The sequence below is a fragment of the Oreochromis aureus genome, linkage group 4 (genome assembly GCF_013358895.1).
Source record: "Oreochromis aureus strain Israel breed Guangdong linkage group 4, ZZ_aureus, whole genome shotgun sequence".
NCBI lineage: Eukaryota > Metazoa > Chordata > Actinopteri > Cichliformes > Cichlidae > Oreochromis > Oreochromis aureus.
The window spans coordinates 18,733,378-18,760,497 of NC_052945.1; the positions used below are offsets into that span (position 1 = coordinate 18,733,378).

A 27,120-nucleotide genomic window follows, 5' to 3' on the forward strand; every position below is an offset into this window, starting at 1 on the left:
GGTTAATTGAAGCCCATTGCTATGTGGTTGCTAGGCAACACGATGGCATTAAAAATATGCATCATTACTTCTCTTGATGCATCATTACTGAAATTTTGTGGATGTAAATTAAATGTTAATAAAATGAACAATGCTATATAAAAAAAATGAGACAATACTTTAAAATGTGTTATAGATACATTGCCCCACTAAATGGGTTATTTTATCACGTTGCTAGGTGGTTGCTAGGCAACATAATGGATTCATATTATCTGATATAGATAAGAGTTGTCAGGGGCTTTAAACACACCTCTCTCCCAAGTTTAGTTGCTGAACTCCTGATTGTGAAAGAGGGCTTTGTGGACAAAGAAACAAACACACAGACAGATTTTGTGTATTATATTGACATTATCAGCTGTTGGGTCATCAAACACTTTTGCAGATGTAAAACGCCAACTACAAACACGAGCAGAGAAATATGCTCAATTAACCATTAGCAGACAGTAACACCACTATTTTCAACTTGTCTTAATTAAACCATTGATGGTAATTCTTTATGAGGAAAGTGTTATACAAAATGGATTAATATGTTTACAAACTGGTTTCTATTTAGTGATACATTCTTATAACAGTTCAAGCGACATAGATTAGTCTTGTTTACCCCAAAATAGACTGCACATATGCTTTAAGTCACATGGGTGACATGGTTATTTAAATATAAAAAAAACATTAGCCTGCCTCTTTCCAGAACCAACAAAAATCATTTGCTGAAAAATGATTACTTATGCTTTACCACTTTATTGGTAATAAATTATAAATAATATAGACAGGAAAAGGGTGGTGCTATTCATGTCACTTATAATTTTTCTTGTCTTGTTCGTATTTGTTACCTTGTTTAACCCGCATACACGTATACGCTGATAGGAAGAGAAGCTTCTTTTTGGTTTCTATGCATATAAAAACATTTATATTCAAAAAAAATAAATTCTCCATGCTGTTTCCTCACATCAGTCTGGGTAAGTAAACAGTACTCAGTACTTTTAGGTTTAAATATGTTACACACAATTGTTTATGGTTGTAGGCTGGATTTAAAATGCTTCTCTTCTTTTGTTACAGTGTTTTCAAGTGAAGTGTTTTTGCCGTATTTTGCCTGCTGTACTTACAAAGGTCCAAACTTAGACGATATAGAGCATAACATTGTGTATCGTGTCAACAACAAATTAATGATACACTACAACAGCACAAAAGGAAACTGGACGGGATACACACCATTTGCAATGGAGAAGGCAAAGATTTTAATCACAGATCCTAAATAGGCAAAAGAAGCATATGAAAAACAAGTGCTTTGCAGAAACAACAAAGAAAGTGTAAAACAATTAAGTAAGTGTTGTTTTCTTCATCAATTTTATGACCAACAAATGCCATTAGAGGTTTCGATAGTATTTCTTGAATTTCTTTTCCTACAGGAATTGTATTGTCATATTTCATTTTTATTGTCCTATTCAGTTACAGTTATCTTAAACACATCATGGCAATTATAGGAGAAAAACACAGGTTTTGTAAATGGTCATCATGTCACATACTGCCCCCATACTGTATATTCACAACATTTGTGTTTAACAATATGTTAAATATGTAATATTATTAATAAGAATAAAACGCGCATAATTGTGGTTTCCTCAGGAAGGTCTTTCTCTTCTTCTCATCTTGAAAAAAAATGTGTTTTTTTAAGCACCACTTTAATCATAGCCTTAAACAGTAATGCAACAACATGTTACATTTAAAAAATGTAAAAAGAGAGGTAGTCCCAAATAATGTTTAATACACTAATAAATAATAAATACACTAATAATAAATACACTAATAAATAATTAATAATTATTAATAATTAGTCCAATGTTATTGAAGTAGAGTTTTGCCCAGTGTGACGCGCTAACAAAGGCTGATTTATATAATAAAGACGAAGTTCTTTTTAGACCACAGCTGTCAGGTTTACTGGTGCAGGACACAATCACAGGAGTTACACTGATGAAATTCAAAAGGGGGTTTATTTACAATAAGCACACCTAGTGACATATATACATATATACAATGAAAGGGGGGAAAGGAGCTCCAGGGAATCCGAGGGAATGTCCAGGGCAGGGAAATGTCCACACTCCTCTTCACACAATCGTTGACTTACTTCAGTCCAATCCACGGCAAAAGCTCACCCGTGCTCAAAGTCATCCACACGGGAACCACGGGGAAAGGTAACAGGCAGGGGTCCAGGGAAGTCCGTACAAAGAGGAAAACTGGTGTTAGCAGAGAGCACTAGGAAACACAAGGGAAGTCACTGTAATTAAATCATGTATGATCCGCACAAAATTCACCAAGTTAACACTTGTTAAACTCATTCTTGTTGAGATGACATGATACTATCTTGCAAGAGTGTTTACATGTTGGGACTCGCGGTAAGCCTTAGAAGTACACGCTCACAAAATATTTCCATGCAGTTATCAGTAACCTACTGAGTACCTGTGAAGATTATCTTTATGATGAGAATTTGGGCAAAAAAAGATCATAACATACAAAAAGCAGAAAGGTAAAACCAAAATCAAAAATTTTGTTTTTTAATCTTACTATAGTTTTTTTTCTCTGCTCAGGTCCTAATAGTCATGGCTATTGATATATATACAGATAAATATAAATATGTAAACAAAACTCAGTAGTTCTGATGTGCCAGCTATTTTCACTTGTGTTTACTTTTGTTAAACTGGTTCATCTAGTGTCACAGGACTCATTTGATAAGTGATATGAATGAGGAAGCTTTGTGTAACGCAGTCAGCCTTCTGCAGCGAATACAGAGCTTCAGCAGCACTCTGAAAAAAATACAAAGTAAACATGTTTCTCAAAATTATACTTTTTTTCTCAGGAACAGTTTGCCTCTCTGCAGAAAGTAAGTATGTGTTTCCTTATAACCGATATTCAAATCAAAATGTATTTGGGATTTTTCTCATAGTCAGTAATGTATGTTTTTTTTAAAAATGCTTCAAAGCTTTTGAATGTTTACAGTTTTATATATTTATGTGCAAATATGACCTATATCATCATCAGAGTTTAACACTAGTGCTAAAAGGTAGATAAAGAGAACCCAATTAATATACTGCTCTGCACTCATTCTCTTCTCCTGTGGTTGATTGCGCCTGCCTGTGTAATTAGTAATTTGAATGCATAATACTGTGTTTCTCATGGTGCAGGGCTGTTGACCCAGTGCTTTTGAGTTTGTGGATTTGTGGACTTTTCTTTAATCTATTTACGATGGATTAGTTCCTGGTTATACTTTTGTTATATTTCTACTTCTGGTCATTTTGGCCCATTGGCATTTTAAAAATCCTATGTTTCATGACTTTTCCTAAAATGGTCTTATGCATCAGAGTCTGAATTTTGGGGGGTTGTGGGACCTAAAGAAAAAAATATATGACCACTTTTAACTTGACCCACCACTGACATTATTTTGACCCCATAGAAATTAATGTAAAACCATTGCTGTGGTATGCCAGCCAGGTTGCCTAACTGTTGCTTAAAAACCTGCTGCAGTTTTGGTGACTGGATGCAGATGTGTATGAGATGATTATTGAGAGAAGAAATGAGAAATTAGACTAAACAGATAAAACACACAGCATCAAAAAAATAAGTGAAATTATGACAAAGAAGACAGGGAGATTCAGATGGAAGAGTCATTTAGTGTTTACCTGGTTATTCCTTACTGGATCAATTTCCTAAAGATCCAGAATGTTCAAAATAACATGTAATAGTTTTGTCGTAATTGGTTTCTTCATTTTTTTAACTTCTTTTAATCATGTGTTTTTATTATGTTTTGTTTTAGTTAAAAGCATAAATTACTATATCTAAATGATTCACAAACTCTCAAAGATGACTGTTAGCTTTTGTTGCTAAACTTGTTTGTTTCATTTTTCTAGGAAACCATGAATTTTGTCACACATACGGATGCTTTGAATCCAGTGATACTCAGCTCTTTTTAACACTGGATGGTGATGAAGTCTACTATGCAGACTTTACAAAAGAGCTTCTGATTTGGGAGAGCAAAATACCAACGACTTTGCGTCCTGAACAGGCTTACAAATATGAAGTAAAATATCGAGCGACGTGCAAGGAGGATGTGCAGAAATGGAAAAAAGACAAGTCAACTATAAAGAAGAAAGGTTATACTGAACATCTTGTCAATCACTGTCCACTTTTGGCACACTACAAATACTAAGTGATATTTCTTTAAAATTTATATTGTGTTATATTAACTCTCAGAGCCACCAAAGATTTTCCTCTATCCAAGAGATGAAATAATTAAAGAAGAAGGAAATACCCTCATCTGCTTCATCAACTACTTCTTTCCATCTTCCATCCACATAAAGTGGACTAAGAACAATGTAGAAGTTGAAGTGGAAGATCCTTTCATCAAGTGTTTATCCAATCCAGATGGGACATTTTATATTTTCTCCTACCTTGACTTTGTGCCCGAAGACGGTGACATCTACAGCTGCAGTGTGGAGCACGAAGCCTTGACAGAGCGTCTGACAAAGTTTTGGGGTGAGAAGAAGCTCCATATTATGCTGAAAAAAAACCTTGTCATTTCATTTCAGCTTTTAACGTAAAATATTTAATCTTTTAATCCACAGTGGTTGAAATAGATGAGTCTGGTAATGGTCCGGATGTGTTCTGTGGACTTGGCCTGTGCCTGGGAGTGATGGGAGTTGTTGCAGGAGCATTCCTGTATGTGAAAGCGAGCCAATATCGGGGTCTTCAGACTCTCGCTGGTTAAGACAGTCATTAGCACTCTGATTGTATAATCCTTGGTTGTTTTGCACTTGTCTCTTGTTTTAACACAAAGAAGAAGAAGACCAGATTACAACTATCTACCACGAGGTAGATGCAAAAATTCTAATATGCAATAAAAACCAAGAAAAATGTATCAATGAAGCTGAAAGACTTGTCATTCTGTGATGCTCCTCGTTTGTCTTTGTTTTGTAACTTGTTCATTTACTGTGTTTTACACATTCATCACTGTTTATACAATACATGAGTAATAATAAATCTAAAACTATTTGCACTATCTCATTTTTCTTTGTATTTAGCATTACTAATTTAGTCATTACTAATATTTAGTTGTTAATATTTACTTATTATTACTTTCTTTTAATCGTGTGACTGGAACCTGCAAAGTAAGAATTTAATTGCTCTGCGTAACCATTTATGTTTTGCGGTGTACATGACAATAAACTTCTTGAATCTTGAATCTTGGATCTAAAAATCATATTTTTAATTGCCTCACTCTAGCAGATATTTACATTTAGTTCCTTTCAGTAAATACAATATTTCCACACAAATTGCAGTTACTATAAAAGTGCAGTGATTTTGAAGACCACGATTACTATGATTGGCCTGGTGTGTGAGAACGTGTTGAAAATGTCCTGCTGCTGAATTCCCAAGTTTGTGAATTTGATAACTAAAGGACAAGGCAATGAAGGTTTTTGAAAATGTTTCATCTACTAAGAATCTCAGTGGTTTGAATTAGTCACTTTCACCTTAAGGTCAAGTTCTCTGAAAATCTTGTGAGTGCATTAACTCATAAAGTAAGTTAGGATTTTTAAATTGATAACATATGTCCATCTACTAGGAGGCTGAGGGGTACCACTGCCAGCTGCAAATATTTTTTTAAATTTTTTATGGTAATCTGTAAGATACAGACATGGGGAGGGGTATCTATAGGAATCCCATTATGAGATTAGAGAGAATCATGCTATACTGCTGTAGTTTTGACTCTCACTGCGTGAACTGTTTGCATCTGAGCAACAGATTGAGACTACAATGGCATGAAGGTGCTTTCTTCTCAGAACTGAATATCTATTGAGGATGTTTTTATTTGTTCTGATATTACTGATGACACAACTTCGGTCTCGCAAGAGACGCAAAGATAATCTTCATTTTCCTTTTGCTCTCAGAAGAGTGATGTACAGTAATAAAAGAACCCACAGAAACTACTGAAATAATCTCTCAAATATCTAATAAGTGGAACTTTCCCACAGGTTTACAATAGCTCTTAACGGACTCTATTTTCGCTTTGGGGGTGAGGATGGTGGCTAGGTTGGATTGTTTGAGGCAAGGCAAGATAGGACCCAAATGCAGGATGTTCAGATGTTCTAACTTAAACTCAAAAACAGCTTTATTGCCAGATTCACAGAGTACAATAACTTAACTGGGAAGGTGCTAAAGATTAAACTAAACAGATAGAACACAGAGCATCGGGGAATGAGTGAAATTTTGACAAAGAACAGAGGGAGATTCAGACAATATAAACACAGTATAAACACTAGCCTCCTCCAAAAGTATGTCGCTTTTCTTACCTGCTAACAGTTTATATTGATAACAGCTGGAAATGTGTGTGGCACACTCATACAGCAAAAAAGTTTTTAAATTTTTCCCCTAGTTCATCATTACATGTAGTGCTACACCTCTTGTCCTGACCTGCAACATGCTTCACATAGTTTCCATTAACCTCTGGAGAAGTTCCTGTCTTCAAGAAAGAGAATAACTTTTGTTACAAGTGTGAGCATAGGCTTTTTACTGTCATGTGTGTGCGTGCTGTGAGATACACAGATGTGGGAGTGTCATTTGAAGCAGAGTGGCTGCACAGCCTCCTCCAAGCCATTTAGGTGTTTCAACGTCCTTGCAGGATGTTATTATATTTATAGATTTCATTTCTCAAAACAACAAGTAAGCACTGATTCTGAGTTATATGAAAAATTATGTTGTCCATTATGATATGATGAATGATATGAGTGAATAATTTGCATTCATTTGGAGATGAATCCAAGTTTGCCACAAGTTTTGTGTTTCTGCATGCTTTGTAAATTTAATATAAATTAAACAACCATCTTATATAGCAGTAGATATTTTAAAGAATATTTTGCTGGTAGTCTATTATCAGGTTGTAAGCCACATCTACTGCTCATTTCCTCATTCCAAAAGAGAGTTTGCAGAAGGGAGGGTTCATACTTTTATTTGGCATACCTGCACTTCTTTCCTTGTGTCTGTAAACCTGTAAACCAGGTGAACCTTGCACATTGGAGAAATTTTATTCCTGTTTGTGAGGAAACATGTCCATTTATCATTTTTATTTTTACTTATTTTTTTCTTCTTTAAGTCTGGGTAAGTTGTTTCTATTTTTGTTTGCTGTATCAGGCAGATGTTGAGCCATTATTAAAGTTATTAATGTGACAACAATGTATTTCTCTCCCAGTTTTCTCAGATCACGATTATTACCAGTCCAGAGCTTGTTGTACTTTCAAAGGTCCAGACTATGAAGATATTGAGTATACCATTATGCTTAGTTTCAACAAGAACTTTATGATGGAGTTCAACAGCACAAGAGGCAACTGGACAGGATTCACACCCTATTCAATGGATGTTGCAAAACATACCAATAATCCCATTGAAAAAGCTATAAGAGAATTTGAAAAAAAAATATTGTGTCTGGACAACAGAAATGCCATCCGGACCATTGGTATGATTAATTTTCTTCTATTATTACATCAAATAAATGAACTAAATGCAGTTTCTTGTGCTGAGTACAGTATATGTACAAACACCATTTTATTTTTCCTGACCACATTACAGTATGTAGAAAATAGAAAAGAAACAGTTGCAACTCATTAAAACTACAGGAATGATTTACTGACACGTAAAAATACTCAGTTAATTTTACTGTTATTCCGTAACAAATGAATACTACCAGAACCTTTCTGAACCTACACTGTAAAAGTCCACCTCAACAAAATAGTACAGACTAGCTATTTAGCTACATAGCTAGTAGGTGCACAGTGTGTGTAATATGTGATGACCGAACAAATAAATATCTAATATCATATACACTAGTCTGTGAGCCCCTAAGAGGCTGGGGTTTTATCTTCTCTTAGTCCGGGTGATCAAACACACTAGTTGGAAAGACAGCATATATTGACCCATGGAAATCTTCAACTGAGCTCCATGCAATATGTGTAAAGGCGGCAGTGTTGGTTTTTGTCTTGCTTGCAATGTCATGGTGGCAACTAGTTAGTGTAGGTAGCTACTGCCAAACTAAATACTAAAGACTGTTGATTTCTTATGACGAAGGTTCTTAAGCCACACCACCCATTCAACTCTGCTTTCATTTTGATGGTATGTACATTCTTGTAAATAGTTTCATTTTCTTTATTTCTGATGACAGGTATTTACCATAGATGTAGGTTTCAATACACACAGTGTGGAAAAATTATGGCTTTACCCTTTAAAGCCTGAATCATTCAATAATAGCCAGAAAATTCTAACTTTGTGAAAGTGAAGTGTTTATTGAACCTTCTAAACCTTTTTGATTTAATGATAAATTGTTTCTTGTTCTTCACCTCCCACACAAAGACATTATTTAACCATCCAGTCCCCAAAATCTGTAGTTTCTTTGTTTTTCCCCTATGGATAGATGATCCAAGTAGTCTTGGCTTGAGGCAGGTGACAAAAACACTTTTGTCATGCCGTACTACTGATTGTCCACTATTTGTGGTCACAATGAAGTAATGTTTTGCCCACCAGGGTACTGAGTCTATGTGTGTCTGTGTGTTGTTCGTTTTGTGTTTGTCTTTTTTATAATAGAAAGTACAAAACTACTTTATTGTTTCCAGTTAATCAGACAGCTGCTCCCATCATTAAAATGAAATCTGTGAAGCAGTCTGCTGGAGGTCACCCAGCCATGCTTGTGTGCAGCGCCTTCAACTTTTATCCTAAACAAATCCGAATGACGTGGTTGCGTAACCAAAAGCAAGTGACTGCAGGTGTCAGTTACTCTGAGGTGATGCCTGATGGGGACTGGTTATACCAGACTCAATCTTACCTGGAGTACACCCCAGCTCATGGAGAAAAAATCACCTGTGTAGTTGAACACATGAGTCTCCCTGAGCCAGCACTTGTGGTTTGGGGTAAGTATTCCTATGTGATGCAAAGTTGAAAACAGATTAAAAGAACAAAAACTCAAGATGCATGAATGTAAACATAGTTTTCTCACTGTTTCAGACCCCTCCCTTCCTGTGGCAGAACGTAATAAAATTGTTATTGGACTCTGTGGACTCTTGCTTGGTTTCGTTGCAGTGATCTCTGGATTGCTCTACTACAAGAAAACATCTGCTTCGTACACTGTTTTCTGCCACAGTAAGAACAATAAAGGAAGTCGAATGTATTATCAAGTGTGTTTATTAATGATAAACATTTGCCAGTGTGATGAATATATGTTCTTTCTCATTTTAACAGGGCGAGTGCTTGTTCCTGTGGAACAGCTACTTGCAGAGGGAGCAACTTAAGACTCTGATCAAATATGTCTTACTGTTCAAGATGATCTGAACATTGCAGTTCTGTGTGTCTCAGGTTTTGGTGTGGTCACTTTTAGGTTACTGTTTGGGGTGTTGGGTGGGGCTTTACAGCTTGAGCCTATAAGCCATTAAACAGTGCGGATTTCTAATATACAATGTATTTTACAGCATACATGCTGGAGCTGTTTCAAGTTTGTCAGCATCCGGTTACAAACTCCTCTGCCTAAAAGGAAGCAACCAACATTGTCCCCTTTATGCTTGTACCAAGAACAGGAAACTTTTTTTAGTTACAGATTGGGAAGGTGAATTTAAGTAACAAAAAGATATCCTCGGTATGCTGAACATGCGTCATAGTACAGGTTCCCGATACTTTTCCTGGTAAAGAAAACAAACAAAAATATAAGTAAACTTAAATTTAGGGTTTTGTTAGTGCAGCTTGGCTCTCGGCATGTTAATATTTTGTCCCGTGGCTCATTTTAGACTTTTAAGTAATTGACACATGACACAATAAACAGGTTTTGTAGCGCTCACTGTGGAGTCCTTTTCATTATTACTGTTACAGTGTGTTTGTGTTTTTGCTACAATATTTATTCAAACGAAATGTAAATCTTCACTGTATTCAATAGTGGTCGCACAGGAAACTCCTTAACTAATTAATATGTATAACAATTAGTCAAATGTTATTCGAGTAAAGTTGTTTCTAATGTTCCCAGTGTGATGCGCTAACAAAGGCTGTTTTTTTGTTTTGTGTTTTTGTTTTGCTGCATGGTTAAACAATGAGGAAAGATAACTGTTTGGCACAGGTATTGTTGCCTAGCCAGTAAGTTTAGTTGGTTGGCTGATATCCAGTGTCTTTTTCCAGCCTAAGAGTGTTGGTCTTTTTTTTACTGCGTTCATTTGGGCACATTGGATTTTACTTTTATTTATTTAATTTTTTTTACATGCCAAAAACTAAGAAAGTATCACTGCTTTTTGAAACTAAACTCCCCAAACTGCTATTTTTATAACAAGATAACAAAACAACCTAACAATGTGCTTTTTTTGCTCATTTTTTCCAATCATTCTCTACCTCACCACTGCTGTGAGTTTACTGAGCTCTCTCCATGCATAATGAATGACATGGGTTTTTCCCAAACAATCTGAAATTCAAGTTGTACCAAAACACTCCAGACTGAAACAGAAGTGACAAAAGGCTTGTGTAACAATAAGGTGCTTGCCAAAAAAAGAAATGACTTCTCCAAGAAAACCACCTGGTTCTTGCTCAAAGCTTAGTTGGAGGTGAACAGAGTGATGGATTTAAACTGACTGTGAATATTGTTTTATTGCTGGTAAATTGGTCTTGAGCATCTATAGCGACAAAATGAAATCAATCAAAAATCAGTGTAGCAGCTAATGCGTGTCACGCCCAAGGCTGAACAGTTCTTTGTTTTTCTCAGTAAAATCCACCTTAATTTGTTCCTTTTTAAATTGCTCTTACATGAGTAGACTTAAACATGTTCAGAACGTTTGAGTCTCTCAACCTGTGTTTACCTCTAGTACTTAATGATGAAATAGATTTAATCCAGTAGAAGCATTTGCCAGTGAACAAAAATTGTGGAACATTGCTACTTTCAGCTGTGCCCTTATTCACAAGAGGTCACCACAGCAGGTAGTGCCACATGTTTGATTTGGCAGATTTATACAACAGACGCCCTTCCTGACTTCCCCTGCAGGGATTTCTGGGTCCTCCTGGGATTGAATCAGGCAGGCAAATGTGTAGACCTCTATACGAAAAAAACAGTATGTTTCCTGGTGCATTTATTGAAGCAGTTTAGTGTCAGTTTGTGTAATTCAACTAAATTTGGACTGTTGGTAGATGGTTACTAGGCAACATGACAACATTATAATATATTATTCATAATAAAACTTTTGTGGATATAAATTAGATATTGTTGTGAAATTAAAATCATACAATGCAGTGTTGCAGGTGCATAAAAGCTGCAAATGAATAATTTTTGCCTGTTGGTAGGTAGCTGCCAAACAGCATGATGACATCATAATAACCGATATAGATAAGAACCTTCAGGGATGTACCTCTAATAAACAGTAATAAAATGAACCACATCAACAATTTAAATGGCCAATCGTCACTTGTTTTTGGCACAGCCAAAGCATTGCTACTAAATATGGAGTAGAGAAACATACTTTAACTGTTTCAGGTGGATACTTGATATTTTGTGGATGGTTTGACACAATCCAGTCCCCTCATCAAACATGGAAATCTGTTACATTAGATCCACTGTCAGACCGAACGTAAAAACTTTTACAGAGCTGTCTGAAATCTCTGACTCTATTAGTAGCACTCTGTTACATTAGCAAATCAGCATTTCCAATATGAAATTAAAATAAAGTGCTCAGCACACAGCAAACAGTGATGGCATTTCCCGGCTAAATGGGAGGATTGGCTCATTTGAATTGCCCCAAAAGTATTGCTGTGATTGATGTCATTGTGTTATTCATAAACTATAAAGCCAAATTTTGATCGTGACACATATTGGTGATTCACTACCACTTCACAATTGTGTTTTTACAGCCTTAATAATCCCTGGACTGTAGTAACACTTGCAAACACAGTTGTATGTTAGATGATATCCCACACATGTCAATTAACAGGACTAACATAGGGGTGAAGGCATATTACTAAAGATGACTTAAACCACTTAGAAAGCTACACACAAACATCAAACATTTGTCATTGCTGTTTTATCCACGTATTGGTCATCCTTTTGAAAGCATTGTGACTGCACTGCAGTCTCTGCCAGCACAGTGACTGCAGTACCGTCGAGGTCAAATGTGTTACCGATTCAGAGGTATTATCAAAAGTGTTATTACACGGTTTGAAGTGAGGCGCTGTGTTCAACCATGCTTATGCTGTGAGACAGAGGGGGAGGAAAAATAGCATCAGAGGATGGAAATGGCAAAGCAACATAAAGGAGTGTCAGCAGAGGAAAAGTTGAAGGAGAAACTGATATGCATCGAGGAGGGTATGAATGCAGAAAGGAACAGGAGTAAAAGGGAGGGCAAGAAACAGCTGCCCTCAATCAAGGCTTGTTATGTAATGTCTCACAATCTGTCAGCTTCCCAAACATCTTTCTTCAGCTGCTCTTCCATTTTTTTTTAAATCTCCCATCCATGCTCATCATCTCTACTTTTTAAGGACACTCTTACAGTCCTCTCTCCTGTTTCATGCCTGGATATCAGCACATTATTCTCATCAGCCACTCAATGTGCTGCCAGGCAGGGGGTAAAGATGATGCATAGCGGAGTGATCCATAGTGAGTGATCTTGATGTTATGTAATCTTTGGTTCAGTGACCTCAGACGCTGCAGAGTTGGAGAAAGAGAAGCTAAAGAGTTAGAGAGGAGGGGGGAAAAGATGGTATAGAGGGGAAGCACGACGGGAGAGTGCTCTCTCCCACCTGCAGCAATCAGTATTAATAAATTTCACCTCACCACACACCTTTGACATAGTTTATGCAACACACTCTTGTTCACAGCAGGAGCTGTAAGAAGACTTGTTTTTCAGGTGTGCTGTTTCCACTGCTAAATTCACCCAGTGGTGCTTGTTTTATAAACTACAAATTAAAATTTATAACTCTGCAATCTGCTGAGATCAACTGTGGACGACTGTGAAAAAAATAAAAGCTGGTTATATAAAAATACTCTGCTCACATTGCTTTCTGTTTAAAATTTCTATCATTGCTTGTTTATTCTCCCCCCAAAGGGAGGGAGTATGTAGTCGGTTTGTTTGTTTGTTAGCAGTGTAGCCTCCAGAGTTTTCAAGATGTCGTTTTCAAATTTTGTGCGATGACAGAAACCAATAACAGCCCGAGCTGATTTAATTTTGTTTGAAAGGGTCAAGGTCGAGCTCAAGGCCACATCAAATGGGAAAATCTGTAAAAAATGTTGTATTATCTACAGTCTTTTATGGATCATCTTCAAACTTACAGCATACTACGCATCAGGGAGCGTGACCTTGGTTGGCTAATAGTTTGATTTTGACCTTCATTGTGAGCGCCCAAGGTCAAAGTTGAACTTGGAAAAAAGAATTTCAAGAAACCATATCGAGTAATGTGTCATATGAAAGGGAATGGAGAGAGCTGTAAAACACACGTTTAATTTTTTCAATATGATGCCCTAGAACCTCACAGTGATGCCATAAAATGTTTATACTCACACACTGCATGAATATATCTTAAAATCTCACATTTTTACAGCTTATAGAAGCCAAGATTTCAGTCAATTCCCCTCAAATCATATGGGTTAATATAAAAAAATACACTGTTTTGGTATGTAATGCTTCAAGGCCAAAGGTCATGGTTGCATGAAAATGCTTTTGTTTCCACTGGATTACATTATTCAATATATCAGTCAATGGGGGGATATAAACACTTTTTTTAGCTCTTTAAAACATTTTTTAATGAAGCATTATGACTTCACAATGACACAAAAAGCTTAATATACTGCACTAGATTTGCAGTATTAATGCTGACATCAGCACAAATGATCTATGAAAACAATGCAGATGTCATTATTGGGGATTTCCAAAAATCATGCTGATGTCAGCAGGTTGTAAAAAAATAAACGCCCTAAAACATCAACGTTTTACAATAGCGGAGTGTATATTTGGATTAGTATGAGCTTCGTAATTACTTCAAACTTAATTCTGCTCACTCTGTATTTTTATAGATCAGTGCAAGAAGTATACATACTAACAATATACTTATACAATATACTATAATACTATAATATGCGTTTTTTTGCCAGCATTTTAAAAATCAGTTTGATTCACAGCCAAAAGTGAGAAAAATGTCTTTAAAGTGCTTAGACATCTTCTCTCAGCCTTCCTTTTATTAACTGATCCATGATAGTAACATACCATGTTTAGTTCCATTAATTTATTAATACATTTAAAGGGCATAAATCATAATCCATGCATGAAACCTCCTGTATTCCCTGCAGAAAAGGCCCTGACACCAGCTTCTCTTGCTCTGTCACTCTAATTTTCTCTCAGCGGCTGCACTGCCCGAGTGCTCGAGTGAGGCTATCACACTGGGAAAGGCAGCTGTCCCCGTGTGCAGCACAGAATTCATTAGTGTTGAGCTACTGTAACAGTTTGCCTCAGTGAGCCAGCTGCCACCCTTTGCATCCTCCCACACTGCCTGTGTCACCTCTGTGGAGAGTGAATTCATCAAACCTTTGCAGGGAGTTTAAGCTCACCTTCACATTTTGCTGAATCAGCACCAGAGAAGAAAATACAGTCACTCATATGCACTTACTCTCGACAGCATGCCCACGTTTGTGCTGAAACGGCAGAATGTGTGCCAGTGTCTGTGTGTGTGTGTTCTCGTACATCAGCAGTTACAGCTTTAGAGCTGTAAGAAATTTTACAAACCGAGGAAATGTTGGAGTAGAGAGATGCTGTTTAGGCTGTTAGAAAGTATTCATCTTAGATGTATAGGATTAGTGTTTTATAACACAGGTATGATTTGCCCAGTGATTTGAATAAGGCAGAATAAGCTGACTTAAAGTTAAAGCAATTACTGAAAGCCAGTTCAGGACAGGTTTGGTTTATTAGTTTTCTAATTTAGTTTAGTTGAAGTTTAGTTGAGTCTAAGGTGTCAGGTTAAGTCAAAATGCAATTTGAATAAAACAACTGTTTAAAATTACATATCGGGTCCCAGCGTGGATAAAACTGAGTAGGGTTCAAACCTCCCACTGCCTTTGCACACTTCCTCTATCGGTTCTCTTTTTGGGAATCTGCCTCAAGTGGTCATTCGAGGAACTGCAGTTTAATTTTTTTAGACTTGTAGGATTTGCTGCTTAATAAGAATTAGCTAAACTTGTTTTATGCCCGAACCTGCCTCCGTTATTTCTCTCTTGCCTATTTTCAAATTGAGAAAAAAACCTGATGTCAGGAATATTTTCTGTAAGCTCTAAACAGGACTTTTTAGGCCATCTTTTTCATCGGTTGTGCGTTACATGTAAGCTAGTAAGCTGTCATTCTCTTTAATAGTAATAGATTTTTTGTGATTTTGTTTTATTGCTGTGAAATTGTCCATTTTAAAAATTTTCCGCTGCTTTGTTTCTAACTATGCTAGCAGAAAGATTGTTTGTTTGCTTTTTTTAGTTTTCAGCAGCGTCTTTCTCTTTCTCCTTCTGTTTTCAGCATGCTTCTATCCCTACACTGATTGGACATGAGCGAGACCGTCTTAGTAACGTCTACTGCAGATTCACCATGCATTTATCCTGTTTGTATCACTCTTTAAGGCACAGGTCTTATATGGAACTCCCACACCTCTGAAACAGCTCTGCCCTGGAGCCAAATATCCTTTATGACAGAATATGAGCACAGGCAGCTCCACAGCAGTCCTCCTGATAGTATTTTTAATGGAGTTCTTTGATCTGATGTATGATATTTAGGAGTTCTGCATTTGCTCTGATGCTAGCTCGCGGCATGATCAAAATTATTGAAACCATGTGCAATGAACTTGTTGCCTTTTAATGACAAGGATATGGTCTACGAACACGTACAGTCAGTTGCCATCTTCACTGCAAATAAATAAACAAGAAAACCAGATCTTTTAGGAGAAAAATTGCATCACAACCATGATGGAGAATGCAACAAAACAAGTTGGAAAACAGCTGAAACTATGAGACAGGAGACGTATAACTGGATGCAAAGCACAAGAGAAAAGAGGTCATCAAAATAAAACAGCAACTACCTAACAGTGAGACCTTATGAGCTTGACACTAAAGGAATAAGAAACAAGGCATGTAAACACGAAGAAATAACAGAGAGATAAATATAACCAATACAGAGCCATAAAACAAAGATACAAAACCAGAAAAACCCTTAAACATCCCCAAAACTTAAAACCCAGGTACCATGACGGTATAAGGACATGACTACTGACATTCCAGCACAGCCAGAACCTCACAGATCTGAAACAGAAATTCCCCCACAAATAGGACAAAAAGTAATTTAACTACACAATGACATAGGCACATGGCAATTTTGCTTTTATGTAACCAGAATACAACCAGGTGGTCATCAAGTGAGTCACTCTCCTACTGCAAAGAGACTCATCACAGACGACTTTTACTCAACAATGTAGACTGACTGACTGCAACATGCCAGGCTGCAAGGTAATTGCCCGTGCAGTTGCTTTGCCATGAAAAATGGCTGTCCAGAGAATGCAGGCTGTTGCACGCTCCGCCTCTGGGTGACCAGTTGCAATGAGTCACTAACAGCGAAAAGTGCTGCAGTCGTCCGACAGCCACAGATTTGTCCTGGTCGCACAGAGGTTGCTGGTGTGACCATTAAGAGGAGAGGATGTGACCTCAGGGAAGAGCTGTTGTTTTTAAAAATGTATTTATTCACAGCGCTGAAAGCATTTGTGGTCCAAGTTCGAATATATTTGTTAGGCATGGTTTGATAAATTAGCAGCAGCGTTTGCCAGAATCATTAAATACATCTCCATGTACATTTTGAAAATGTTTTTCTTGGCCGGTGTTTGTGTGCTGACAGAGGGTGTTTATATCTGCATGTGCCCTCTGATGCTATAATAATTCATCCACCATATGTGCAGATGAGATAGAACAATATGGATGGATTTCACAAGTAGATAGTTTAAAGCTTTTCATACCACAGCTGTAAGAATTGAAATGATAATTTTCTATAAATATATAAAATCTGGCTTTATTGATCAGCTTAGATGAGTTTACAAAAAGCAAATCCACTTCTTTGGCATGTGTCCAGATACACACTTGCACACCCAGAAACGGACATAAAAATTAAAGCTATTTATCTCGACAGGAGCGCAGTCATTTATCCAAGAATACTGAGCGCTGTGAGCAGCAATTACTCTGTCAGTGGTTGAATTTTAATTACATTTTAGCACTGTGCCCGGTATTGTCTCATGTGTGTAAGTGTAATTGTGTCTGTGTGTGTCCTTATCTTACAGTAGCACACTGTAGCACAATGACCACAGTTCCCCAACACCTGCTGTTGCGTTAGAGCGGGGAGCCAAAAAACCAGAGAGAGACACACACAGAGTGTGATCACAGTAAAAGGCTTAATGCTTTCATCTTAAAATGAATATACTCTGTCTTTTAAATGCATGACCACAGACAGCCAGCCAAAGACTGGAAAGAAGATGAAACAGCTGGCCTCGCTCTGTCCGAAGGTAGCAAAATCCACCTATCAGTATTTCTAAAGCTTAAACTTCTTAAGGAAAAAGAAGCCCAAAAAGTCAAATTTTTGCTTTAGAGTTCTTTAATCTCTCCCGCCTACTGCAGCCCTCTTCTTCCTCAACTCTATTCTTTTGATATGTACAATAAGGCACCATTCGTTCTGCACTTTTACTGTAATTTTGTTCCATTTTCTTGGGTCACGCTGGCCAAAAAAAGAGAAATTTTGCCACCAGCACCAGGGGCAGCTCCATGAGTAATCACGGTCCACTACTTTAATTTCAAGTTTTCCATTACTTGAGTGCCAAAGGTGACTGAACTCTACGTGGCTTTTACCAGGTAATGAGCTAAGAGCAAAGTTTGGAGGTGAGCAAGAATAGGAGTTCAGAAAGTAAAAGGTTGGATTTTAGTGTATAGGTGGAGACGAGGTAAAGAGGAACGAGACAGGAGGAGGTGTAAATAGGAGAAGAAGGCAGATAAATCAAAGGGCACATGGGAAAAGAAAGTATACCTCAGCTGAAGAGAGCTCATATTTTTCCTTGCTGTCACCCTTGATCCTGCCCAGAGGCTCTAGAGGGAGAAAGAGAGAGATAAAAAGAGATTATTCATGGCCACTCTAACCAAGGCAAGGGCCACTTCTCCCTTCCAGTCATTAGAGCGAGATTTCCAAAGACAACAATGAAAAGCAGCCCCTCATTCATCAGCTGCAGCTTTCAGGTAACCAGCAGACGGGGAGCCGGATACAATGCCTGGCAGGGAGCACAATGGCCGGGCTGTTTACACAACATGTCCAAACCCAAATTAGTCAAAGAGGGAAACAGAAAACATGGTGCTTAATGGTAATACACTGCTGCTAGTCATCAGTATGATGGGAGGGATGTTCAGAGGTCCTCTTGAGTGGGCACTCTGCCTTGATGTTTTTCATCCAGCGCGGAGATTTATGTCAGCTCTTCAACCATCTCTCATGTTTCAGCTACAACAGGAATATCTTGATATGTACAACAATCTCCTTTATCCTTCTTTAGCTGCCTCAGTGTCGGAATTCTGGATTTCATGTCATGAACTGGACAAAAGAATCTCTCAGGTTTTCTTTGTATTTTAAATGAATAACACACTTTTGTAAAGTGGTTATCGTGGGTTGATTTGGTCATGAAATATGTTGATGAGTCCAAAAGCAGCCAGTGTCCAAAGAAAAACCTTTTGAGAAAGCCTGGAAAACTACTGTACAGGCCCACTTAATCAAACATTACAAGAAAGTCTGACTGCTTAGAAGCAATATATGAAGAAGTGAGGAGTGAGTAAAGACTTCTGCAGTATACATAAGTATATATCTGTTGATCCAGTTGTTTAAACTTGCATTAAACGACTTTGAGACAACACAGCATTCTGTTATATCACATTAATGATGTCTTAGCCAACTAAGACATCTTATTTACACATTTAGTTACATTACTGCTAAATGTAAGTGTTTGATCTCTTTTTAAATCATGGGGAAAATATGTGCCCTTTCAGCTGCTGACTGCTCCACTGAGCTCAACATTAGCAGGCTGTACAGATGAAACAATTAGATAACAGACAAGGAAAAGCTCCGTGAAGAACTTAACTCTCTGTGGGTTCATTACTCGAAGCAGCCAGCTTTAACCAGTAAGACTTTTTTTTATGAATCACTTTATTCCGTGTTGTTTTATGCACAAATTTTGACAGATTTACTTAAACGTGAGGACCCAAAAACAGGATGCAGGAGTCAAGATAATAAATCTAAAAAAACAGTTGTTTGATGTCAGCGGAAAAGTGCACAGCGGGTGAAGACAAGAGGATAAACAGACCGTAACTAGGACCCGGAAATTACACATTGACAAACACAGATGAGGAAACAAAGGAGGCATTATGAGAAACTGGACATATTGAGTTCCTGGAAAAAATACGACGCAAAAATTTCTCCAGAAAAGGAGAAGCTTTGCATTCATAGTAGAATTTGTGCCTCAGTGCTGCAGCCGACATGTTTTAAAAGGCACAATTTTAATTGTGGAAGTAAATTTTTCCCATTTGGGGTTTGTGTTGCACTTTTTCACAGTTTCACTACAGCTTGGACAGTTTCTGTAGACAAGCCTGTCGCTTCCATGCAAACTACAGGCAACTGCAGCAATCTGCGAGTGAAATATGCATGGGAATTCATGTGGAATACACATTTACAGGTTATCCTTGCTATTTTTGCATATCCACTATATGGACTTCAACATACTTATAGGTTAAACTGCACTATTTTGACGCAGGCAACTTTTTTTTTTTGTAATGTTGATCTATAGACTGTATGATAATAAAAGTCTATCTATCTCTGTGGGTTTCTAGGGGGAAATGGGGGTCATTAACTGGTCTCTAGGCCTGTGTAACTGGAGCTTTAACATTAGTTTTCCTGGTAATCTTCATCCATCTCCAGCAACCACTTACAACATGTTGGTGAGCTTTAATTTTTCCCTTACGACCAGCGTTTGCCAGATGGTCAAGGATCTGTGTCTAAACCTGTGTAAACAGGACCTTTTTCACTTGATCTTAAATTGTCACCATGATTGTCCCGTACAAAGTGGCTGTCAAGTTAATGTCACATGGTAAGCGGTCACATATCTGCAAAATCTCACTGTATACGCCTGTCTTCTCCTTGTCTACACTAGCACCCTTGTGTGCGCTCCCTGTTTAGTTCTCTGGACTTTTGGCTTTCAGTTAGTTTCCTGGTGAGACTCTTTTTTTGGACTTTGACATCAATCTGAGCAAAAGGTTCATTTTCAGTTACTCAGCCTGCTCTTGATGCCCTTTGTCCTGCAAAACATGACACCAAAACTCAAATGCCTGATGAAATCCAAAGTCCAAGTAACTCTCCTGTTTTTTTCTCTCAGCAACAATCCAAAATCCCGCAGTATAAGTTAGCACGTATGATGAAAAGAAGCAACAAATATTCATATCTCTTAAACTAGAACCAGCTCGTTCTTTGCCTCTTTTGATGTGCTGATTACCAAATCAGCTGCAAGAAGAGCTCAAAATGTGGGCAGGCTCGTGTGTTTGTGTGTGACTAAAAACAGGTTCCCCATCTATTATGCCTGGTCTCTTACTGTGTCATTGCAGTGGAAAAACTATGCCAGACTCCAACAGCTGTGCTGTCAGAAACTCACAGCCATCCACATTTCAGCTGGGAATTCTCTGTCACAGCTCATTGCTCTCCTCTGATGGAAAAATTTGGCATTGTGATATAAGAAGTTTACTGGTATACATGAGCTCTGTTTTTTTTCCACTACACTATCACATTTCACTCCACTCCACTCCTTGCTTTATGTGGCTGGATGTAGAGTCACAAGTCAACAGCCCAGACGATCCTATTTTCCATTAGCTTAACACAGCTATCCTTGGTTGGAGCAGTGTGTGTGTGTGGGTGGATGTTTGTGGGTGTGTATAGAGTCCTGCATGAGCCCTTGGCATTCCATCAGCGCGACATAAGTCACCATCAGGGCAGTATCAGTTTCCCCAGCGCGTAAATAGTCCCATGAGCAGTTAGAAATTCTCGCTCCTGTGCTCGTCGTTTTCCAAATGTATGGAAAATAGTTGCCGTGTGACACCCCCCCACCCAGCCCGTCAAGGTGGCCAAAAGTGACACTGGCCCAAGTGGGTCAGTGAGTGATGAGTGAAGGATTGTGTGTGCTGACTGATGTGTCACAAGAGACCATGGGATGGGGTCGTGTAACTGTCTGTTGCCACTGTTACTATTGTTGTGCCGCTTGGTCCTGACCTGACACGAGGCCTTTATCACTGTGCTGCAGACAGCTCCTAATCCAGCTGCTTTCTTTTGCTATGGTGACTGCCCCCAGGTGTCAGGAGCGTGCAGGTGCTGTAATCCTGGTATTTTCTCTCCCACATTTATTTTTATGGCTTCTATAAAATCAGACGGTTGGGTCAGTTCCTGGACTTTCACCAAGAAGATTTTGTTTCCGTTAACTTTGGCCGCCTCAGCATGCTAATTCAGATGTGTAAAATGTTAATTGCCTCCCTATATTTGAGAAAGTTTCCTTTATGTTTTTGGTCTTCTTTTGTGTTTCAGTACCGGATCGGCCAGCTGTATATGATCAGCAAACACAGTCATGAACAGAGTGAACGTGGAGAAGGTGTGGAGGTGGTGCAGAATGAGCCTTATGAGGACCCAGAGCACGGATCGGGCCAGTTCACAGAGAAACGGATCTACCTTAACAAGTGAGTCTCCTTTCCCACCAACAGTGGGCTTGAAAAAACAAATAAATAAAAAAGTATTTGGACTATAAACCACTGAGCAAACGTCTAAATCACTTTCATAAGGGGTTCTAACTTAAGCTTTATGTTACTTAAACATCCAACATATCGACTGATGAACCACAGCATGCTGTGTACACTCTTATTTTGTTGCACATATCTATACACCTTTGCACAAACCTATATACTAACATATATACTGTCAAATTCCATGTATATATGTAAAGTATATAGCTTATATACTGTGTATACTATGTATTTATTTCATAATTTTTTCCAAAGGCTTTGCACTGAGCACCATTGTAAAAATAAATATAAATACACTATACATGTAGTTATTGTCTGTGTCATGTTGCTATTATCTGTGTTGTCTATTCTATTAATGCTTTGAGAGCGAAGAAAAAAATAGAGCCCAGTTCCTTGTATGTGTACGCATTCTTTGACAATAAAAGGCGATTCTGACTGTCTAGCACTTTCTCTGACACTAATAATTCTCAGCATTGAAGCAGTTTCCATTTATTAAGCTGCTGCTGCTTAGTTGTTACGTGATTTGACAAGTTAAAGACAAGCTGACTTATTTGCCTCTGCATAGCTGTCACTGAACTCATTCTCTCAGCGCGTTAACACACGATTAGCCACTGGTGACATGTCTAATGATCTGCTCTGTTGAAATTAAAAGCTAAATAGAAGTGGTTACAAATGAGTCAAATATCAGATATAATAAAATACAGAGAGCGATGCTAATTGTTGCTTCTGCGTTTCAGGAATGAAAAAAGTGAAAAGTATAATTAACCGTACCTTTTCTCTTCAGGCCCATTTTCTGGCTCAGTCCTTTGTTCCTGTGTTTTGCTGAACTTGATAAGCGTGAAATTGAGGATTTGATTTTCTGTTATGTAAATTAAAAGTGAATTTGTTGCTGTGTGAGTACTGTGGTGTATCTAGTTAAAAATGCTGGCCACTCTCTGAGTTCACTTATTCAAGTTAAAATAAAGGATTATATACAGACAGAGTAGATTAGATGCTTTGATTTTATCATTGCAATGTCTCATATTGATGTATCATATAATTACAACGATTCATGGTCGAAAATAAGTGTACTGTGTATAAAAGTAATCTGCTGCCTATACATTCATAGAGGCCTCAAATGCTCTTTTATCTTAGCTGTTTTTTGTGCATTAATCACCGATTATACCCAGGGCCGTAATTCAGTTAACTCAAGGCCAGTCACATAGTGCAGACTCACTGTAACCTGCTCAGTGAGGTCTAGGCCAAAGACTTGGCAGCAGCACACATACAACAATATAGCCAACTTCTTTTAAAGTATTGGAGTTCAAACTATAAATTTCATTAGTGTGAACAAAGAACAGGGTGATCTGTAGTGCACGGGAGCTGGGGTGAATTTGGAGATACAACTAACCGTGGATGACATTTTTTGTACAGGATAATAACAGTGAACTCAGTCATCAAACTAATTAAATTTACCAAGTTGACAGAAACAATAAACAAAAAGAAAACAGCCTAATTTGAGGCTTTGGTTACATTTGTAAGCATAGACTGTATATTAACAATGTACTCCTTTTGAGTCAGAAGTGACCTTGTTGTCAGTGTATGGGTGGGTCTGACAGATACCAATACCTCTACCAGTACTAAAGAGTGCTGGTCCAGTTAACCACATAGCAGGCAACATTATTTGCCAGATACATAAGAAGGGGTTAAAGTGGGATTTTGCACGTGGATGAATCCCAAGGAGCATTGTGGGGGAAAAATCACTTGGAAACACATCAAATAATAACTTGTGAGCTGAAAACTACAGAGTTTAACTTAAGCTAGCACACACACTGATACAAATTGCACAGAACTGTTGGCATCTTTGTCATATTGTTTGAAAACATTGGATTTGAAATTATATGTCACTTAAAAAAATACTCTGTGTAATCTATTTATGTTCAGTCCACTTCTATATCACTAGCTAGATGCTAGCTCAAAGTAATGGGACAACAACTTTACTGACATGTGCATCATGAATGCCTGACAAAGGGTGTGTGGAGGTTGTAAAGAAGCCCTCTCAATGCCGTCAGCTAAAAGCAATGCCAGCTACATGACTTGAATAATGAACTCACTCATGAGTCTTTCTTTCAGAAAAAAACATTTTCACAGAAGTCTATGGAGTCCTGTGAAAAACTAAAGTAAGTAAACCCTATGGTTCAGTAGCTTTTTAAACCACCTTCAGTAAGCAATAACTTTAGAGACTTAATCAGTCTCTTACATCATCATGTAGGGAATTTAGTCCTCTCCTCTTTACATCGTTCCTTCAGTTCATTTAGCTTCATAGAGATTTTATATGCCCAACTCTCTTGAAGTCTTGCATTTCACACAAAACATTTTAGTCCAGTTAAGGTCCGGACTTTAACTGGGCCATTGCAGTACCTTGAGTCTTTTTTTTTCCCAACTATTCTGTTGTAGATTTGCTGCTTTGCTTGGGATTATTTTCCTGCTGTAAGACAGGTTTAGCTGACTGTGTCATGTGAACAGACGTGTGACAAAGAGAACGTGGACTCAGATGCAGGACTCAGTAGGCTGACATAACTCAAAATCACAGCTGTATTTTATTGCTGATAAAAACGCAAATGAAACAAAAACCAAAAACAGGAACAACCTGCCAGCTAAAGATTTACACACCATGAAGGAGGACCAAACAAAGAGCAGAGGCAGACAGTATATACCAGTAGGGGATTAGGACTGAGTGGAGACACCTGGGGAACACAGCTGAATAAAATCTGGCTGACAAGACAGGGGAAGATAAACCAAACATCATGCACAGAAGAAGAGGGACTGTCAAAATAAAACAGAAACCATGTAGGAACTTGACAGGACAAACCAGGAAACCAGAGAACAGAACACTGAGACCAGACAAACACATGGGCATGACTGGTGAGACACACAGAGGCAGGAAAAACAGCAATGAACTAGAATATAAACACACTACAATACAATGTACAGAGGATAGTATACATGACCAGGGAAAATGCATGACCTTGGGGCAATTTACTGGGATGTTCACTCCTGGGAAGATTGTGGCTTGTGGTGTGTTAACACGCACCTGAATGCTTGAGAGCAACAAACTGCTTTTATGGAGGTGCTCACTTGCTGATGATCAGTAAATCAAGTGCATTTGATTAGCAGCTCCTGGCTGCTCCATACCCTCCTAAGTGAAGCAGTAAGCTTGTACTTACTTTTCTACAAGACTGGATGTGATTCTGTGAAACAGTTTTTCACTGTTTCAGATCCTTCCGGTCTGCTTAAGCCCTGATTATAATCATGAAAAAGCTCCAAAAGGCACCAACAATGCAGTATTTGAAGAGATTAAACTGGAACAATCTATTACATAAACTAGATGTCTAAATGTGTCTATCCATTAATCCATTAAAATGTAGTGAATTGTTGCGCAGGTAAAGCAATAATGTTACTTCCTGTCATTATTGTTATTATTTTAACAATTGGTATGTTTTCCTTATTGACTTCACCTATTAAAGCTCAAATTGCGTAACACCGATGTCATTTCATATAATCTTATTCTGGTAAGATAGATTCTGTGAGACAAGATTGAGCCACTCACTGCCAAAAGTCAGACTGTGAGATAAAAAGCGATCCACGCGAAGAATACCAAAGAAGACTGAGGTGGAAGTTTTTGTGCTCTGAAGTGACAAGTAAGTGGGCCTTTGGGAAATATAAAGTGTCACTGACAAGCTCAGTGAAGAGTAGGGCAGAGTGTGGTGTGCGTTTAGCCGAGTGTGATAGTGTGTGTGTGCACAGAGAGATGAGGTCAGTGTAAATGATGGATAATTTGAGCAGTCGCTGTCGGACACCGAGCGGAGCCTGCATCCCTCCACCCACAAACCACCTGTTACCATGTTATAGCTGCATTCTGTGCATGTGCGTGTGTGCGTGCATGTGTTTGTGTGCATGTGTGTGTGTGTGTGTGTGTGGCTTGCAAATAAGGCAGTGTGAGGACATGTGGCTAGTCTGCTGTGTCTGGACATTCCCTTGGCTGTTTGACAGGTTATTAGAAGGGGACTGAAGGAAACTGTCTGCCTCATGTTCCCGTAGTTTATACAGAGTCTTAAGCCATTTGCAGATACACACTGCAGCCCTGAGCATTGATTGGACTTATCTAACAGAGGTGCACGTGAGAACTCAAATGTCCAGCACAGTCACACGGGACATTAGTCAGTTGCTTTAACCTGCCTGCACCTTTTGTAAAACGTATGCATAATGTCGCATTCTGCAAACACTAATATTTTGGTGCTGTGCCTGCCTGCAGGTGAGTGGGCGTCATGTGTCCTGCCTCCTGCTGTCTCTATCTAGGCAGCTCCCTCTCCTAAAACAGAGAGTATCTCCAGTAGCAGAGCGTTTCCTGCTGCATGCCCAGTGTGAAAAAGGACAACTTTTAAAATATCCTAATCTTATTCTTCTGAAATTATCCAAAGTTCTTGTGTAAAATGGCTTTAGTGACAAACCAGCTCCGTTTCCATATTCACTTACATCTAGCAGACATAGAAAAAGAAAAAGAGAAGAGGTTAGAAATGTGGGAGTTAAATAATCAGTGGTTAAGAGAGAATTTTTCTGAAAGGTACAACTTAATGATGACTTTGAGTCCAATTATGCTGCTATTTGCTGCGCTTTGATTGTCTGCTTTTCAGGGAGCAGAAATCTGGACTAAATGTGATTTGGGCTGCAGTGAACTTTTTCTGATGGCACTCAGTAATGACTGTCTGCAACCCTTCTTTTCTCTCGGCGTCTATTGGCAATCAGGACTTACTGTTCCAAATGTCAAAGTCTCAAAAGTCAATCTTCTCCATTCACTGGTATTCACTGGTAAATTTGTGTATTTCTCAGATTTCTGACATGGCAATTTCCTTCCAGCTCACCAAAGCCCTGATGTTCCCTTTCCGCAGCAATCTTTTTTTTTCTTCTTTTTTTTTTTTTTTGATTAGACATCCAATGAGGTGCTCGGCTACTTGGCTGTCAGCATTTAGAATCCATTTGTGCTGAGTATAGCCCTCCCTCTGTATTTCCTCTATTTGCCTTCCATGCCCTTTTCTATATCTATCACAATGAACGCTGGTGAAACTCCCCTGCAGGGTACAGGGTGTAATCAACTTCCCCAAGGGACCATCATGGCTGCCCTGTACAGCCTCCATTATGACTCCACACAGCTGGATGCTTCTTGTTGCCTGTTCCGAATGATCGCC

At 38.3% G+C, this 27,120-nt stretch overlaps 3 protein-coding genes across 3 annotated transcripts in view; all 3 read left to right on the forward strand.

The window, feature by feature from the left end:
• The window catches only part of LOC116312645 (cytoplasmic phosphatidylinositol transfer protein 1-like), a 53,923-nt gene that overhangs the window by 14,219 nt on the left and 12,584 nt on the right, over positions 1–27,120 (forward strand). Inside the window, exon 2 of the mRNA XM_031730095.2 lies at positions 21,684–21,832. Coding sequence (XP_031585955.2) covers positions 21,684–21,832 — 149 coding nt within the window. The remainder of the gene's footprint in view (positions 1–21,683; positions 21,833–27,120) is intronic.
• LOC120439965 (H-2 class II histocompatibility antigen, A-Q alpha chain-like) lies at positions 2,765–5,269 on the forward strand. Its single transcript, XM_039611479.1, has 4 exons — positions 2,765–2,914; positions 3,939–4,181; positions 4,282–4,563; positions 4,653–5,269. The coding sequence occupies exons 1-4, from the start codon at positions 2,860–2,862 to the stop codon at positions 4,793–4,795; spliced, it is 723 nt and encodes a 240-aa protein (XP_039467413.1). The 5' UTR covers positions 2,765–2,859; the 3' UTR covers positions 4,796–5,269.
• LOC120439964 (HLA class II histocompatibility antigen, DQ beta 1 chain-like) lies at positions 7,053–9,898 on the forward strand. The gene is made up of 5 exons (XM_039611478.1): positions 7,053–7,182; positions 7,274–7,537; positions 8,688–8,981; positions 9,076–9,210; positions 9,310–9,898. Exons 1-5 carry the CDS (start codon positions 7,131–7,133, stop codon positions 9,357–9,359), a joined length of 795 nt encoding a protein of 264 aa, XP_039467412.1. The 5' UTR covers positions 7,053–7,130; the 3' UTR covers positions 9,360–9,898.

Bases quoted from the DNA above. Each gene is read 5' to 3' on its own strand.
- LOC120439965 (XM_039611479.1), top strand. From the start codon at position 2,860: ATGTTTCTCAAAATTATACTTTTTTTCTCAGGAACAGTTTGCCTCTCT. The intron at 2,915-3,938 runs GTAAGTATGTGT...TCATTTTTCTAG, and splicing joins AGTTTGCCTCTCTGCAGAAA to GAAACCATGAATTTTGTCAC. The intron at 4,564-4,652 runs GTGAGAAGAAGC...TTTAATCCACAG, and splicing joins GCGTCTGACAAAGTTTTGGG to TGGTTGAAATAGATGAGTCT.
- LOC120439964 (XM_039611478.1), top strand. From the start codon at position 7,131: ATGTCCATTTATCATTTTTATTTTTACTTATTTTTTTCTTCTTTAAGT. The intron at 7,183-7,273 runs GTAAGTTGTTTC...TTTCTCTCCCAG, and splicing joins TTTTTCTTCTTTAAGTCTGG to TTTTCTCAGATCACGATTAT. The intron at 8,982-9,075 runs GTAAGTATTCCT...TCACTGTTTCAG, and splicing joins GCCAGCACTTGTGGTTTGGG to ACCCCTCCCTTCCTGTGGCA.